Source organism: Oncorhynchus mykiss, chromosome 25 (assembly GCF_057628025.1).
Source record: "Oncorhynchus mykiss isolate SJ-2025 chromosome 25, ASM5762802v1, whole genome shotgun sequence".
Lineage (NCBI taxonomy): Eukaryota > Metazoa > Chordata > Actinopteri > Salmoniformes > Salmonidae > Oncorhynchus > Oncorhynchus mykiss.
Window position 1 is genome coordinate 71,127,344 of NC_143046.1, and position 17,693 is coordinate 71,145,036.

At 44.6% G+C, this 17,693-nt stretch overlaps 1 protein-coding gene across 16 annotated transcripts in view; it reads left to right on the forward strand.

The window, feature by feature from the left end:
- The window catches only part of LOC110504215 (fermitin family homolog 2), a 69,657-nt gene that overhangs the window by 24,002 nt on the left and 27,962 nt on the right, over positions 1 to 17,693 (forward strand). For 8 of the 16 annotated variants that reach the window (XM_090220999.1, XM_090221001.1, XM_036963023.2 and 5 more), the window contains exons 3-4: positions 5,655 to 5,888; positions 15,045 to 15,176. In XM_090220999.1, the coding sequence (XP_090077125.1) occupies positions 5,655 to 5,888; positions 15,045 to 15,176 (366 nt within the window). The remainder of the gene's footprint in view (positions 1 to 5,654; positions 5,889 to 15,044; positions 15,177 to 17,693) is intronic. The other 8 variants (XM_090221002.1, XM_090220995.1, XM_090220998.1 and 5 more) reach the window with 1 other exon arrangement.

The window sequence follows — 17,693 nt, forward strand, 5'->3', positions numbered from 1 at the left end:
GGCCCGAACTTGAACCCGATAGAACATCTTTTGAGAGACCTGAAAATAGCTGTTTAGTAACACTGCAGAGAGAAATGGGAGAAGCTCTACAAGTACAGGTGTGCCAAGCTTGTAGCGTCATACCCAAGAAGACTCGAGGCTGTAATCGATGCCAATGGCGCTTCAACAACGTACTGAGTAAAGGGTCTAAATACTTATGTAAATGGGATATTTATGTTTTTTGGGGGTTCTGTGTGTAGATTGGGGGGGGGGGCATTTTATAATAAGGCTGTAATGTAACAGTGGAAAGGGTCTGAATATTTTCTGAATACCAGAGTAATGATAGTACATTAGGATTTTGATGAGAACATGAAGTCTTTCCAGACTCCCACTTGGTAGTTTGCTCTTTCAATGTGTAGTAGATAGCTAATATCCTAATGCGCTAGTTTACAAGTCCTGAATATGAAGTAGATTAAATACTCTAAATTTAGCATAATAGATTGAAAGAGCACCACAATACCTTCAGATTGTGATGTCATAATTGCTGCTTTCTTACACAGAGGTGGGCTCTAAAACAGTGTCTTGAGTTTTCCCACCAAACGGGCAAAACCATTTTTCTAACCACAACCTGCTGTCGTTATGATCGAAGAGGGATTAGACTGTCACAACACACCCGTGGTTCCCAAACTACTATATATAATACTGCTCTAAAACACCAGAATTGAGTGATCTTAAGTGTATTTGATGACAATGACTGATCTGGTGTTCTAAATGGAAACAGATTAGCGTGGTAGAAATGGAAAGAATGTAGGGGGGGTTGGCCCACAGAACCTGACTGGATCAACCTCATAGTCCACTAGAAACTGACTCAGTGCTTCACTCAATGCGTCCAGGAGTGAGATGAGGGAAGGGGAGGGGGGGTGGTGACGGCCGACGGGAGGTGGCTTTCTGGTTGCATGCCGGAGTGATGTCATTGCTGTGGGGAACATCTGATACGCACGCCTGTAAATTGGTCATCCATGTAAAAATATATATATTATTGGGGAAGAAACTCCCAATGGGTTCGTCATGATTACAGACTCGTCTTACACACACAGTTAATAGTGCAGGCTGTCCATCTCATCTGTATAGTAGCAGGAAAACGGTTCTGCTTCTGGGGTGTTAGAGGTTCAAAGGGAACGCAGGTCATCACAATTGTGCTTTTGGAATAGAAAGCAAAGTAATTCTCTCTTAACCAGCTGCTGTCAGTTGCCTCAAATCCCTGGGGTTTTCACCTTTCTGAAGACCGCGCTCAAAGGACACACTCATTGTGGTGAACCCCCGTCAGTGTACTGAGGTTCTTTTTGTGACATGACTCTGGTATTACTGGGATCACTGTGTGACTCTGGGTCAAAGAGTGAGTTTTAAAACATGATATCCCCACGGTGTTATGGGCAATTCCACGGTAAACAAAGGATGCAGTTTTTCAACAACTGCACAGACTACTTTTTAGCAATTTCTCTAGAGGTGCAACGGAGTTAAATATCTGCTCTGCAGATAGAATGTGGTGTCAGCCATGACATGGCCCCTTGAGTTTGAAAAACTATTTTCTTACTGAACTAAAGTAAGTGAAGTGGATTTCCACCCGGTAACGGAATTACGGTAGCGTAATTAAGTCATGGTCCCTGATCTATACTACACAGAAATGCATAATTATGGATATGAATGCCATTCTCATGTTTCACAAGTTTGGACATCACATGGAGTACAATACAGCACAGCAGAGTAATGTATAGTTCAGTACAGTATATTGTACTATCTTTACTGTACTACTGTATTGTCTTGGACTGTACTCAGTACTGTGCTCTACTCGATGTATTGTACTGTGCTATCCGGACTTGTGAAACATGCAGTACCAGTCAAAAGTTTGGACACCTCATTCAACAGTTTCTTTTATTTTTACTATTTTCTACATTTTAGAATAAAAGTGAAGACTAAAAACCATGAAATATCACATATGGCATCATTGAGTAACCAAAAAAAGTGTTAACTAAACCAAAATATATTGCTGTGATGACAGCTTTGCACACTCTTGGCATTCTCTCAACCATGTGGAAGGCTTTTCCAACTGCCTTGAAGGAGTTCCCATGTATGCTGAGCTCTTGTTGGCTGCTTTTCCTTCACTCTGCAGTCCAACTCATCCTAAATCATCTCAATTGGTTTGAGATCGGGTGATTGTGGAGGCCAGGTCATTTGATGCAGCACGCCATCACTCTCCTTCTTGGTCAAATAGCCCTTACACAGCCTGGAGGTGTGTTGGGTCATTGTCCTGTTGAAAAACAAATGATAGTCCCACTAAGCGCAAAGCAGATGGGATGGTGTATCACTGCAGAATACTATGGTAGCCATGCTGGTTAAGTGTGCCTTGAATTCTAAACACTGACAGTGTCACCAGCAAAGTACCATCACACCACCACCTCTTCCATGCTTCACGGTGGGAACCACACATGCTGAGATCATCCGTTCACCTACTCTACGTCTCACAAAGACACGGCGGTTGGAGCCTAAAATCTTAAATTTGGACTCACCCAAAGGACAGATTTCCACCAATTTAATGTCAATTTTTCTTGTTTCTTGGCACAAGCAAGTCTCCCTCGATTGGTGTCCTTTAGTAGTGGTTTCTTTGCAGCAATACAACCATGAAGGGCTGATTCACGCTGTCTCCTCTGAACAGTTGATGTCTGTTACTTGATTTCTGAAGCATTTATTTGGGTTGCAATCTGAGGTGCTGTAAACTAAAATCACCCAAAAAAAGAAATGTCCCTTTTTCTGGACCCGGTCTTTCAAAGATAATTTGTAAAAATCCAAATAACTTCAGATCTTCATTGTAAAGGGTTAAAACACTGCATTGCACATCTGCGTGAACATGCCTCACGCATGCTGCAAGGAGGCATGAGGACTGCAGATGTGACCAGGGCAATACATTGCCATGTCCATACAGTGAGACGCCTTAGACAGGGAGACGGGATGGACAACTGATCGTCCTCGCAGTGGCAGACCACGTGTAACAACACCTGCACAGAATTGGTACATCCGATCATCACACCTGTGGGATGGGCAGTTGTTGCCATCCTGTACGAGTTACACCAGGAACGCACAATCCCTCCATCAGTGCTCAGACTGTCCGCAATGGGCTGAGAGAGGCTGGACTGTGGGCTTGTAGGCCTTCAAATTTGAAAACAGTAAAATCACTGACTAATTGGTAGGTCTACCATTTACTTGTTACTTCTGTGAACTTTCATTTTCCTCCCTCATTGAGGGAGAGGAATTAGATATATTTTGGTAACACAATTACAAGGCAATATTTCTTAAACCTAACAGAAGGTAAAACATGTATCAAACTAAATATATATGTGTTGATATTAGTTGGCAGGGGCCTACACGTAGACATTGTGTTTTGATATTTTTCTGATAGCCTTTTAAGCATTTTCTGGTAATGTTTTCAAAGACCCCTTGTTAATCCAGAAATCAAAGCCTTTACTTATGAAGTTGAACCTTAACCTGCTCAGGACCTCAGACTAGGGTGTTCATCAAGGATCTCTCTGTACATTGCTCCGCTCACCTTTCCCTTGATCCTGACTAGTCTCAGTTGCTTTTAAGATGGTAGGAAATTGTATTTTTTTTTTTATCTGTGTCTTTGGCTATGCCGGATTAAGTGATATGACATGCTATTCTATAAAATCATTTCTCCGTAGTTAATGATATCTGATTGAGCTAATCATGTAAATGTAATTAACTAGAGAGTTGGGGCACCACAAAATAATATTTATAGAGCTGTTATCTTCCGAATAAACTCTTAAAGACCTAGTAATATTTTACATCAATAACAGTCAACATTAATCTTCATCTTACTTCAGTCTCATCTGAAAGTTGTACATTCTTGGTTATCTGCACGAACCCTGGCTAAGAAGTTGAATCAGCAATGCAAAATTGGGTTTATTTATTTACTAAATACCTAACTAATCACACAGAATTACACATACACATTTAAATCATAACTTGATTACAAATTACGTCATAAAGGAGAATGTCCCTAGCGGGCTGAGCAGATATGACCGCTGGTTACACAAAAGAAAAGGGCTGGGTTTGAGTGAAAGAGCGGGAATACTGAGGAACAAAGGGCGAAGCTGTGCTATCGTAAATACAGTATCTTATGCATTCTAAATTACCTCCCATTTGGAAAAGGTAAATGCAATAAATATTTACTCTGAGCTGCGCTTAGGTAGGTTGGTGGTAGATGGAAGGCCGTGTTGCCCAACCGAGTACTTTGTCCTTTGAAGAATGTCTCTGTCTCTGCTGGTAAATTGAATACATTGTAGTAACGTTGTTGTGTGGTAGACGGGATACTCTGTCTGTTCCTTCCTAAACCTCGTTTTCAGCGGCTGTTGCTAACTCAACGGCTAGGAGGTGTCACTTCTGCAGTGAATAAGAGTTCCAAGTTCATAGCATTCACAACCAAAGCTCACGCTGATGTTGGCTTCGTTCTGTAGTTATTATCTGAACCATTCTGACATCGGACCGTCGTCCTCGGAACAGGAGGTTATATTGTCGTCAAGGGCTTATATAGGAAGGGAGAGGAGGGCGTGTTTGAAAAGTTTTATAGCCCATGTCCCTTCACAGGGGCGGGCCACTGATTGAGCAGAGCCCTTATGAAAACCCAAATCTCACATTTTAGAAGCTAAAATCACATTTCATCCCATCACGAATAATTTCATATTCAAACATTTAAATTGAACAACAATTCCATGTGAATCTGATAACTCTGATGTGTAGACTTTCCACTGTAGAGTTTGTCATCTTATCATTGAGAATGTCTCCGATGACAACCGAACTGACATCATATTCATTAAGTACCACCGCATATGTTCAATTGGTTGGATTACCAGAATATAGTTCATTTCCCCCCACCTTCTGATGTTCCCAGAATCTCTGTTAACCAAGGGTTTTGCAAATGAAACATCAGTAAGGTAGAGAGAGGAAAAAGGGGGAAAGAGGTATTTATGACTGTCATAAACCTACCCCCAGGCCAACGTCATGACAAATGGCTTCATTTCACAAAAATATTGACTCTTAGCTTTCAATTTGATATGCTCCAAAAACGTCACATGATGGTGCTCATTAGTCCTTTTCGATGGAAATGCCCTCACGCAAACAGCAGACCTCTTTTATACTCTTCCCCTTGTCCTCAAACACTTCCCCTCCTACTCACTAAGTTCCCCACCCCCTCTTTCTCTAAATACCTCAGGAGCCCTCTCTCTCAACCTCACCCCCCTGGTCATAAACATGACCCTCTGCCCATGAGGGACACATTTGGTGTTGTCACATCACCCTGTCAGTGACACACATACAAGGCTCTCCTTTCATTTGCATTGTCTCAATTAGTTTGATCATAATGAAGCCTGTTCGTGTCATATGTTTAGAAAGAATATAGTATTTTGTCCGTAGGCAGTACATAAGTCATTCCAGTCAGTGAATTCCATACACATTACAGGTTTGTGTTCCTCAACTCTTTTAATAGTTCTGAAACTGTCATCCAGTGTTTCGACTCAGGATTTGTTCTAGTCACTGCAACAAGCAAATAAATGTTGTGCTGGTCACTGACTGACAAACTAATACCCTCTCCTTTCCTCCATCAGATGTGAAGAAGGACTGGTCGGACCACGCCCTGTGGTGGGAGAAAAAGAAGACGTGGCTGCTGAAGACCCACTGGACCCTGGACAAGTATGGTATCCAGGCAGACGCCCGGCTCCTCTTCACCCCCCAGCACAAGCTGCTGCGCCTGCAGCTGCCCAACATGAAACACATGAAGGTCAAGGTCAACTTCTCCGACCGCGTCTTCAAGGCCGTCTCTGACATCTGCAAGACTTTCAGTAAGTCACCAGTCATTTTGTCAACACTCAATAATGCCCCTATCCCACCAATGGTCCTGTACAGCAGCGTTCCCCAACGGGTGGCCTGTGGTCCCCCCAAATTTTCTGAGCAAAACAATGTATTTTTTGCATTTACATTGTTGAACATAAGACTTTAAAAATGCTAGGAAAGTGATTTTTAATTTAAGAAATCTGTTCCCAAGTATTCCCATGTATAATAGACAGACGTAATCCAAGTATTCCCATGTATAATAGACAGACGTAATCCAAGTATTCCCATGTATAATAGACAGACGTAATCCTATACGGTTTGAAATTATGTTTTAGTCAAACTTATCTGTGTTTTATAAAAAATAAAAAATCAACTTTTTACCCCTTTTTCTCCCCAAGTTCGTGATTGCTCTAATTCCCGTACGAACTCGGGAGGCGAAGGTCGAGAGCCTTGTGTCCTCCGAAACACGAACCTGTCAAGCCGCACTGCTTCTTGACACACTGCTTGCTTAACCCGGAATCCATCCGCACCAATGTGTCAGAGGAAACACCGTACAACTGGCGACCGTGTCAGCGTTCAGGAGTCGCTAGAGCGTGATGGGAGACGGACATCCTGGCCGGCCAAACCCCCCCCCCCTTAACTCGGACGGTGCTGGGCCAGTTGTGCGTCGCCTCATGGGTCTCATCGGTCGCGGCCGGGATCGAACCCGGGTCTGTAGTGACGCCTTAGACCGCTGCGCCACTGTTTGGGCCTCTTGCAGTCTGCAAATTATTTGTAATAAGCTCATCAGCTCAAGAAATACTCGGTCCGTGGCTGAATCTAGTTGATGATCCCTGCTGTACAGTATGTACTCTTTCTAACCGTGCCATAATACTGACTGTGTATATTTTTAGGTAAACTAGTGGAAGTGTTTCCGCCTCCCATTGAGCCAGGCATGTCTGCTGCTGCTCTTTGTTTCCCTTTAGCTTTTTGTTTTGTTTATCAAACAGAGCCTGAGCTATCAGCAATCAACGCTCTCTGTCAGGAGAGGTGACACGGACTGTTCAGGCACCTTGCCTCTGCTAGACCTGTCCTTGAACTACAGCTGTGAAAAATTGTCTGAAGCCTGTTTAGTCAACAAAGTTTATCAATCTAACACACCTGAATGACTCAAACATTCAGGGATGGATATTGTCTCCACACACACACACACACACACACCCACTACTGTCTAGATTTAGCCCTCAAGGCCCTGCCCCTGACGACCACTGGGCGGTCAGCAGACAGCCTTCCTCTATCCATATCTCTGCCCTATGGCCCTGTCAGATAATGTTAGAGGTCAAACATCGGAGCGTAATGCCCTCCTGACCTTGTAACACCGATCTCGGTCATTCCTCCATGTCTGATCCAACCAGAGCCCTCTGTCTCAAATGAAGACAGCAGCTGCAGGTGAGGATTTCTATATGAAACCTCCATCAGGCACTTTCTGGTCCTTGTTCAGAAGGCACGGCTCAGGAGTTATGGCGGCTGTTGTGGCGGCTGTTGTGGCGGCTGTTGTGGCGGCTGTTGTGGCGGCTGTTGTGGCGGCTGTTGTGGCGGCTGTTGTGGCGGCTGTTGTGGCGGCTGTTGTGGCGGCTGTTGTGGCGGCTGTTGTGGCGGCTGTTGTGGCGGCTGTTGTGGCGGCTGTTGTGGCGGCTGTTGTGGCGGCTGTTGTGGCGGCTGTTGTGGCGGCTGTTGTGGCGGCTGTTGTGGCGGCTGTTGTGGCGGCTGTTGTGGCGGCTGTTATGGCGGCTGTTTTACTGTTATGGCGGCTGTTATGGTGGCTGTTTTACTGTTATGGCGGCTGTTATGGCGGCTGTTTTACTGTTATGGCGGCTGTTATGGCGGCTGTTTTACTGTTATGGCGGCTGTTATGGCGGCTGTTTTACTGTTATGGCGGCTGTTATGGCGGCTGTTTTACTGTTATGGCTGTTATGGCGGCTGTTTTACTGTTATGGCTGTTATGGCGGCTGTTTTACTGTTATGGCGGCTGTTATGGCGGCTGTTTTACTGTTATGGCTGTTATGGCGGCTGTTTTACTGTTATGACTGTTATGGCGGCTGTTTTACTGTTATGGCTGTTATGGCTGTTTTACTGTTATGGCTGTTATGGCTGTTTTACTGTTATGGCTGTTTGGCTGTTATGGCTGTTTTACTGTTATGGCTGTTATGGCTGTTTTACTGTTATGGCTGTTATGGCTGTTTTACTGTTATGGCTGTTATGGCTGTTTTACTGTTATGGCTGTTATGGCTGTTTTACTGTTATGGCTGTTATGGCTGTTTTACTGTTATGGCTGTTTTACTGTTATGGCTGTTATGGCTGTATGGCTGTTATGGCTGTTTTACTCTTATGGCTGTTATGGCTGTTTTACTGTTATGGCTGTTTTACTGTTATGGCTGTTTTACTGTTATGGCTGTTTTACTGTTATGGTTGTTATGGTTGGCTCTTCCAGGTAGCACTGGAAGCTTGTTTTTTATTTAGAAAGGCAAAAAGAGGCTTCTTCTTTGAAATGAGGAAGGACAAATAACATTTGTTAGAGTATAAATAAACTGGGTGACTCTTATTCCGGGATGGCTGAATAACTAAATGAAAAGGGCTAGTAGCAGTACACTCCCCCCACCCCTGCTGTACAGTTCTCATTAGGAATGTGTCTACCTCTGCCACAATAAATCTGTTTTTCATTTTTGAGAAATTCAGGACAAATTGCTCTTGGCTGACTTGGCGCATGACCTACGGTGGCTGGGGAGGTACATGCAGCGCATCTCTCTCTGGGAAGTTTTCAATCATATCATTCTTATGGTGACCTCTTCTGGAACTATTTTATTTTTCATTATCTGGGGAACTTTCAGTTGAATAATTTCCTGTGAGTGTGTGACTGACAGAGCGCTGCACAGCATGGGGAATGAAATGAGGAATAAGCAGGGCCAAGAAGGGAAGACTGGAGGCCTTTCCAACTGGCTGACACTGCAGACAGGGGGAGAGGGAGAAGGAGCGGGTATAGAGATGTATTATCTTTGCAGCTGTACAAGACACTGACCATTCAGACTGACTCCCACTCTTGTCTGTTTCCCCCTCTCTTGCTTTCCTCATAATGATTGATTTGGAGGCAGGGGATTTTTTTTGTTGTCTCCGGTCATGCAGTAGCTGTTTCCTAGTGCAGACCAAGTTCAGTCCTTCACCACAGGGGAGTTCTGTCTTTCTTTCTTTCCCTCCATCTTTTTTTCCCTGTCACAAACAAAGCACACTATCTGAACACACATTGCTAACATCTCTCTACTTCTCATTCTCTCGCTCCCTTCCTCTCTCTTTCCCCCTTTACCAGATGCGTAACAGAGCTGGAGTCTCTAGCCATGTGAATCACACACACATTTTGAGAGGGGGATCAATCAAATTATTACAGCACTGCTGCTTTTCTCCCATGTCCACAGCAGCTGGCTAGAGGCCAGTCAGCCAAGCCCACAGACAGTCCATCTAGATGGTGCAGGCAGTGAGCCTCATCAGAACGTCGTAGTAAAATGACCCCTTCACTCTGCTCCAGCTTTCTAACTGTCTTAGTACTATCAATGAGTCACTGGCAGCTCTGTGATCCTGCACAATGTTGTTTATTTGGCTTGTCTCAGTCCTTGAAGGGGAGACGATTTCCTAACTTGGATGGTGAAAAACCATGTTTATCCTTCATACTCTGAGCCAGTCTAGTAAATGTTTTTCCCTGATTTCTTTAAAGCTGGCATTGTGTGCCAGTAGTGCTACTACTACATATTGCCCAAGAGGACAGACCTGGGCCAGGTGTGTAAAACTGATCTATAGTGGGCGACAGACTAGGTGTCAACCATGACACGGTTGTGCGGCTTGTCTGCCTCAGGAGAGATGGCGAGATCAGTCCGCAGCAGAAATGTTGGTGCGCATCTCTGCCACCCTTTCTGTCTGCAGAGGGAAGCCCATTATGGGCGGTACACAGGGGTGTAGGGAAGGGGACTGCTTTAGCCTACTGGTGGTTTGTTAAATGCATCGGGTTGATGCACTATTATTATAGCTAGTGACCTCTTGATATAAGAGGAAAGACACTCCCTGGTTCTGGTCTAAATGTTTGGTTACATTCTGTTCTCTTCGATAAGGTATTTGTTTCCCTCGTGCTGATTTAGTTTACAGTGGAGGTGTTGCACACCGAGAGCGTGATTGTTATAGGATCCTCAAGCACTCACAGCAAGCTGAAGCCTCTTCCATTCCACCAAGGAAGACCGCCAGGAAATGTTGGCCATCACATCTGACTTGTACATGACTGACTGTGGGACCTGACCTGGCAGCCTGAGGTGTTGGAGGTAGGCCTTAGTCTCTACCAGGTTCTGACCAATGGGACGGTCTAGAGGAGCAGTCTGCTCTGACCAATGGGGCGGTCTTGAGGAGGAGTTTGTCAGTCCTGCTGCTTCACTTAGCCTCTTCACTCTGCTCAGAGCTGGCTGGCCTGCTTCACTTGGCCTCTCCACTCTGCTCAGCATTGGCTGGCCTGCTTCACTTAGCCTCTCCACTCTGCTCAGAGCTGGCTGGCCTGCATCACTTGGCCTCTTCACTCTGCTCAGAGCTGGCTGGCCTGCTTCACTTAGCCTCTTCACTCTGCTCAGCGTTGGCTGGCCTGCTTCACTTAGCCTCTCCACTCTGCTCAGCGTTGGCTTTGCCTGGTTCTATAGAGACTGCTGCTGAGAGTCTGTCACTGTTGTAGGTCGGCCCTGCCCTGAAGTGGGCCTATGGGGAAGCTGCATAGAGGACAAGAGGGCGGGAGCGAGGAACTGATAGGGATGGATGGAGATGTATAGAAGATCAATTAAGGGATAGAAGAAGGAGAGGTGTAAGGTCAGTTCCCAGGCTCTGTCCTCTGGTGTAGTTGACCAGCGTTCTATCAACAGTTTACTGTGGTCAACTGTGGTCCAGTTCATTTGTGGACCATCACACTGTGGTCTGGTTCACTGTCCAAAGTGTCAAGGCCTGGATGTTGATCAAATATGTGTGGTTTGACCTCAGTTTTATTTCTACCCAAAATTAACACACTAGCTTGAATATCAATCTATTAACATTGTATGTTAGTTTGTCCATCCACAAAAGCTCCTGTCCCTAGTCATAATGCAGAAGTCATCATATGTCGCTCTGGCTAAGTGTCTGTTAAAATGTAAATGGTTCTGTGTGGTGGGTCTCACTCCCATAGCGATGAGTCATCTGTTCTTACTACTCTACTGCTGAGCTGGCACCCTGGATATTGTCAAAAGGATTTGATTTAAGATGTTTCTTATTTTGTGAGCGTCATGTTTTTGAACCACTTATCGAGCTTTGCAGCCTTGCTCTGGTACCCCATTCTGCTTGGCTCAGGGTAGAAGTTGTCCTTAGCCACAGATCTAGGATCAGCTCAACTACCCCAAGTCATATTAGTGCATATAATGCAAAACTGACCGTAGTTCAGTGTCTTACATCAGCTTCAGCACCACCTGCAGAGCTCTGGTTGGTATGGCATTATCACTTCATCCTGCACCCTATCCTCTTTCTGCCTCCCCCTCTCTCCTCTCCTCCTTCTCAGTATTGGCAGGCTGCATCAGGGGCCTGCATTCCTCTCCTCCTTCTCAGTATTGGCAGGCTGCATCAGGGGCCTGCATTCCTCTCCTCCTTTCATGTGACTGATGAAAAGAAGGGCTCTGTCCATTCTTTGTTCAGCCCATCTCTTGCAGGTGCTGGGGTCAAACGTAGACATCATAGCCATTTCCAATACCAAACAGTTATGTGGTTAACAGAACTTGAAGCTTTGGTGCAACTCCCGTTGACACACTTGTTGACTCACTCCTCTGTGCTCAGCAGTGCTAAGGCTAGGTAGCCCGTCTGCACTCAAATGGCTGTATAAGGGCACAGGGCTTGTGCTGCAATGCAAGAGAGCGGAAGGAGAGGGAGGAAAGGCTATAGAGAGAGGGGGAGAGTGAGAGGAAGAAAAGGTTATAGAGAGAGTGAGAGGAAGGAAAGGTTATAGAGAGAGGGGGAGAGTGAGAGGAAGGAAAGGTTATAGAGAGAGGGGGAGAGTGAGAGGAAGGAAAGGTTATAGAGAGAGGGGGAGAGTGAGGAAGGAAAGGCTATAGAGAGAGGGGGAGAGTGAGAGGAAGGAAAGGCTATAGAGAGAGGGGGAGAGTGAGAGGAAGGAAAGGCTATAGAGAGAGGGGGAGAGTGAGAAGAAGGAAAGGCTATAGAGAGAGGGGGAGAGTGAGAGGAAGGAAAGGCTATAGAGAGCGGGGGAGAGTGAGAGGAAGGAAAGGCTATAGAGAGCGGGGGAGAGTGAGAGGAAGAAAAGGTTATAGAGAGAGTGGGAGGAAGGAAAGGTTATAGAGAGAGGGGGAGAGTGAGAGGAAGGAAAGGTTATAGAGAGAGGGGGAGAGTGAGAGGAAGGAAAGGTTATAGAGAGAGGGGGAGTGTGAGAGGAAGGAAAGGCTATAGAGAGAGGGGGAGTGTGAGGAAGGAAAGGCTATAGAGAGAGGGGGAGAGTGAGAGGAAGGAAAGGCTATAGAGAGAGGGGGAGAGTGAGAGGAAGGAAAGGCTATAGAGAGCGGGGGAGAGTGAGAGGAAGAAAAGGTTATAGAGAGAGTGGGAGGAAGGAAAGGTTATAGAGAGAGGGGGAGAGTGAGAGGAAGGAAAGGTTATAGAGAGAGGGAGAGTGAGAGGAAGGAAAGGTTATAGGGAGAGTGAGAGGAAGGAAAGGTTATAGAGAGGGGGAGTGTGAGAGGAAGGAAAGGCTATAGAGAGAGGGGGAGTGTGAGAGGAAGGAAAGGCTATAGAGAGAGGGGGAGTGTGAGAGGAAGGAAAGGCTATAGAGAGAGGGGGAGAGTGAGAGGAAGGAAAGGCTATAGAGAGCGGGGGAGAGTGAGAGGAAGGAAAGGCTATAGAGAGTGAGTGGGAGGAAAGGCTATAGAGAGTGAGTGGGAGGAAAGGCTATAGAGAGAGGGGGAGAGTGAGTTGTAGGAAAGGCTATAGAGCGGGGGGAGAGTGGGCTACCGTCTGGTTTGTTCTTAGTGCTTTTTGCTATAGTAACACTAACACTAACTAAACAAACTACTCTCCCTCTATCCCACACATACATGTTCCTCCCCAGCAATGGAAAATAGGGAGTGAGGTTTAAAATGGGCAAATATAGGACAAAATTACATTTTAAATTCCTAAGTCACAACCACCATCTCTTAAATGAGAGTAGAAGCATAGACAAAAGTCATTTACCATTTACCCCAGCTGTGCTTTTAGAATCTAGACAGTGCACATCTATCTTTTCCAGATGCATTCTGGCAGATTCAGCCAGCTCCTCAGTACCATCCTAAACGCTAGAGATGAATGTTGAGTGATGGTTCCCTGGCCTCCTCAGCCAACACGGAGAGAGAAGTATGCAGCTCTGTTTTACTCATTATATCAGGTCTGCAGTATCTGCGCCTGTCAGAGGAGACTTTAAACAGAGCTCCCAGCATAGTTTAATTACGCACACACACACACACACGCACCCTCAAACTGTGAACTGCAATGTGACTGTTTACTTCTCAGCTAGTCTTTTGATATACACACACATGTACAGATACACAAGATCTGATATGTAGTTGTTTATGCCATCTGTTGCCTCTCAGCTAGTCTCTCATCCAGTATGTTGTGAAGAAGTGCTAGGCTAGAGTCTATGGTGTTATGACATAAGACATATTTGTTAATACAAACAGCTCATTATTTAGTGACTGCTGCTAGACACTGACATTGTGTGATATCAGAGGAGCTGCTGCACTTCACACTGCAGCGTATTTCGTGTGTGTTCGTGTAGGGCTGTGACGGTCACGGAATTTTGAATGACTGTTATTGGTCAGTGAAATGACCGCGGTCACCGGTATAATTGTTTGAATAGCATTTTTCTACTTGTTTTAATTGTTTTTCTTTTTTTATGACGCACATTTTCTCCTCCTGACTGCATGTGCTGCTGCTGCAGGGAGGGGGTTGTTGCCTAGGCAACCAAATCCTTGTTTGCTTTAACATGTTTGTTTCAGCAACGGTCCATGCTATCTGGGATTATTGGGACCTCTCAACTCTGACGTTACCCCATTTGAAGATGCAATTTAAAATTGGTAGGTTTTAGAGCTGTACCAAGGATACCGTATAGCACTAACCTTTCAGCAAGGAGTAACAACGTTTCATCACCTTGTAAAGAGTCCATGTTACCGCGGAAACGGACTAAACCGCACGAATGCCCGGCTGTCCCGTCTTCAGTCAGGTTCATGTGGAACAAACAACTCAAAACCCCCCAAAATGATTTATTATTCATTTTAAATGTTATTTTATGTTTATGATGGTCTTCATCCATAATCGTCGGTTAAACAATTATTTGTTAATTGTGCCAGCTCTATGTACGTGTGCAGGTAGTCGACTACACATCCCCATCCCTCTCGTTTGGGGAAGGTTAGGGGGGTGTTGGAGTCCTCCCCTTCTCATATTGTCTTTGTGCTGGGTTTGCCTACCTCCTATTCTAATTCTTTAAGTCAACGGTGTGGTTCATGTGAGGCCTGGAGTTGAAAGACTCCTACCTGCTATCTGTAAACAAAGGGCAGTGACACACCATCACATCAGGTATGACCAATGTAAACAGGATGTACCTGAGCTCAATTTCAAGTCTCATAGCAAAGGGTCTGAATACGTATGTAAATAAGGTATTTCTGTAACAAGATGTGGAACAAGTTAAGGGGTCTGAATGCCTTTCGACTGCACTGTATGTATAGGGGTAAGGTGACTAGGCATCAGGATATATGATAAACAGAGTAGCAGCAGCGTATATGATGATTGTATCTGGCTGGGTGTGTGTGTGTGTGTGTGTGTATAGAGTCAGCATACATGTATCTGCATATTGTGTGTGTGAGCAATTTTAGTGTGTTGGTGTCAGTGTGCGTACGTGTGTAGGGCACTTTGAGTGTGCATCGAGACATAAGAATTAAAATACAGGGCTCAACTCGGTCTGTGTAGTCATGTTGTTAGGTATTTATCAGTCTTGTGGCAGGGGGATAAGCTGTTCTGGAGCCTGTAGGTGTCAGACTTGAAGCACCGGGACACTGTTTTGGATTTCTTGTAACTCGTCTCTGTTTCTCTCTCGGTGTCTCCCTCTCTAGACATCCGTCATCCAGAGGAGGCGTCTCTGCTGCGTAAGCCCCGCGACCCCAAGAAGAAGAAGAAAAAGCTGGAGGAGGCTGAGGAGGCGGCTCTGGAGCTGGAGGGGCCACTGCTCACCCCTGGATCAGGTAGTAAGTTTCACTCATTTTCCTCAAACACACAATGCCTACCCTGAACCCCATCTCCAACAGCCTTCTACTCCATAGTATCCTACTGGCTGGGCCTATGGATGCTAACCCAGTTAGCATATGCTTTCTAGCCTGTGGATACTGTCTAAACACTTAGCGGTTCTTCACAGTCCAATAACCGGTTGAATAGCATCCTTTGTCTTTCTTGGAGTATCTATCCCGCTACCTATAACCACCCATAGGGTTTTAAAAACAGTCGACAACAAAATGAGTTTAAAAAAAATTAAAAAAAAATAAAATAATTATCTGCCTAAATAAGACTGAGTTTGAGGAGTAAGGGTATGATTTGCAGACTCTGGGTTCCTTACTCCTTGGCAGGGAGGGAGTGAATGGTTGGGATTCCTTGCATAGTTGGTCAGCCTGCCATTTTAAACTCAAACCAGGCTGCAGAGCAATAGCTACACGTGGCCACTCCTCCTCCCGCCTGCTAGCCTTGTCAGTGAATTTGCTACAGTGATGTGAGGAAGGAGGAGGAACATGGTGCTGTGCTGTGGTATCTATGCAGTGTCAGCCAGCGTTGATAATGCTAAGGCAGTGTGAATAGGCCTCCATTGTCCCAGCCCTGCCCCTGTATCTACTTGGCCCACCATCCCAAACATGCATACACAGCCTGTAGGCTCCAGGAGGGGATGAGAAAAGGGGACAGAAGGGGTGAGAGTGGCAGGAGAGGGGGGTAAAAAGTGAAGGGGGGAGAAGGGACATTAAGCCAACAACCTCTGACTCTTGGCTCTCTCTCCAATGCTTTATGTCAATTCTATGCTTGTCGATTCCCATTGCCATTTGACTCCATGGGTGATCCTGTGAAATAGTCTTACTTTTTCTGAGTATTAGAATAAAAGCAGAGTTTCACTAATTCCTTGAGTTACACCTTTAATTTATATTATACAGTTGAAGTCGGAAGTTTACATACACCTTAGCCAAAAACATTTAAACTCAGTTTTTCACAATTCTTGACATTTAATCCTAGTAAAAATGCCTTAGGTCTTAGGTCAGTTAGAATCACCACTTTATTTTAAGAAAGTGAAATGTCAGAATAATAGTAGAGTGATTTATTTCAGCTTTTATTTCTTTCATCACATTCCCAGTGGGTCAGAAGTTTACATACACTAAATTAGTATTTGGTAGCATTGCCTTCAAATTGTTTAACTTGGGTCAAACATTTTGAGTAGCCTTACACAAGCTTCCCACAATAAGTTTGAATTTTGGCCCATTCCTCCTGACAGAGCTGGTGTAACTGAGTCAGGTTTGTAGGCCTCCCTGCTTGCACACACTTTTTCAGTTCTGCCCACAAATCTTCTATAGGATTGAGGTCAAGGCTTTGTGACGGCCACTCCAATACCTTGACTTTGTTTTCGTTAAGCCATTTTGCCACAACTTTGGAAGTATGCTTGGGGTCATTGTCCATTTGGAAAACCCATTCGCGACCAAGCAGCAACTTCCTGACTGATGTCTTGAGATGTTGCTTTAATTCTCTCAATTCTTGCTTTACTTTCATTCTCTCTACTATTATTCTGACATTTCACATTCTTAAAATGTGGTGATCCTAACTGACCTAAGACAGGGAATTTTTACTAGGATTAAATGTCAAGAATTGTGAAAAACTGAGTTTTTAAATCTATTTTGTTTATGTGTATGTATACTTCTGACTTCAACTGTATATACACTGCTGTTCAAAAGGTTGGGGTCACTTAGAAATGTCCATGTTTTTGAAAGAAAAGCTTTTTTTGGTAATTTAATATAATATCAAATTGATCAGATTCATTAATGTTGTAAACAACTGTTGTAGCTGGAAACGGCCTTTTAAAACTTTATATTTTTTAATGGAATATCAACATAGGCGTACAGAGGTCCATTATCAGCAACCATCACTCCTGTATTCCAATGGCACGTTGTTAGCTAATTCAAGTTGATCATTTGAAAATGATAATTGATCATTAGAAAGCCCTTTTGCAATTATGTTAGCACAGCTGAAAACTGTAGTTCTGATTTGAAGAAGCAATTAAACTGGCCTTCTTTAGACTCGTTGAGTTTCTGGAGCATCAGCATTTGTGGGTTCGATTACAGGCTCAAAATGGCCAGAAACAAAGCACTTTCTTCTGAAACTCATCAGTCTATTCTTGTTCTGAGAAATGAAGGCTACTCCATGTGAGAAATTGTCAAGAAACTGAAGATCTCGTACAACGCTGTGAACTACTCCCTTCACAGAACAGTGCAAACTGGCGCTAACCAGAATAGAAAGAATGGGCTCATGTGAACAGTGAAGAGGTGTCTCCAGGATGCTGGCGTTCTAGGCAGTACATTATCTTGTCCTCTTGCTCAGTTGTACACCGGGGTCTCCCATTCCTCTTTCTATTCTGCTTAGAGCCAGTTTGCACTGTTCGGCGAAGGGCGTAGTATACAGCGTTGTATGAGATCTTCATTTTCTTGGCAATGCACTGTGTTTCTGATAAATTTGATGTT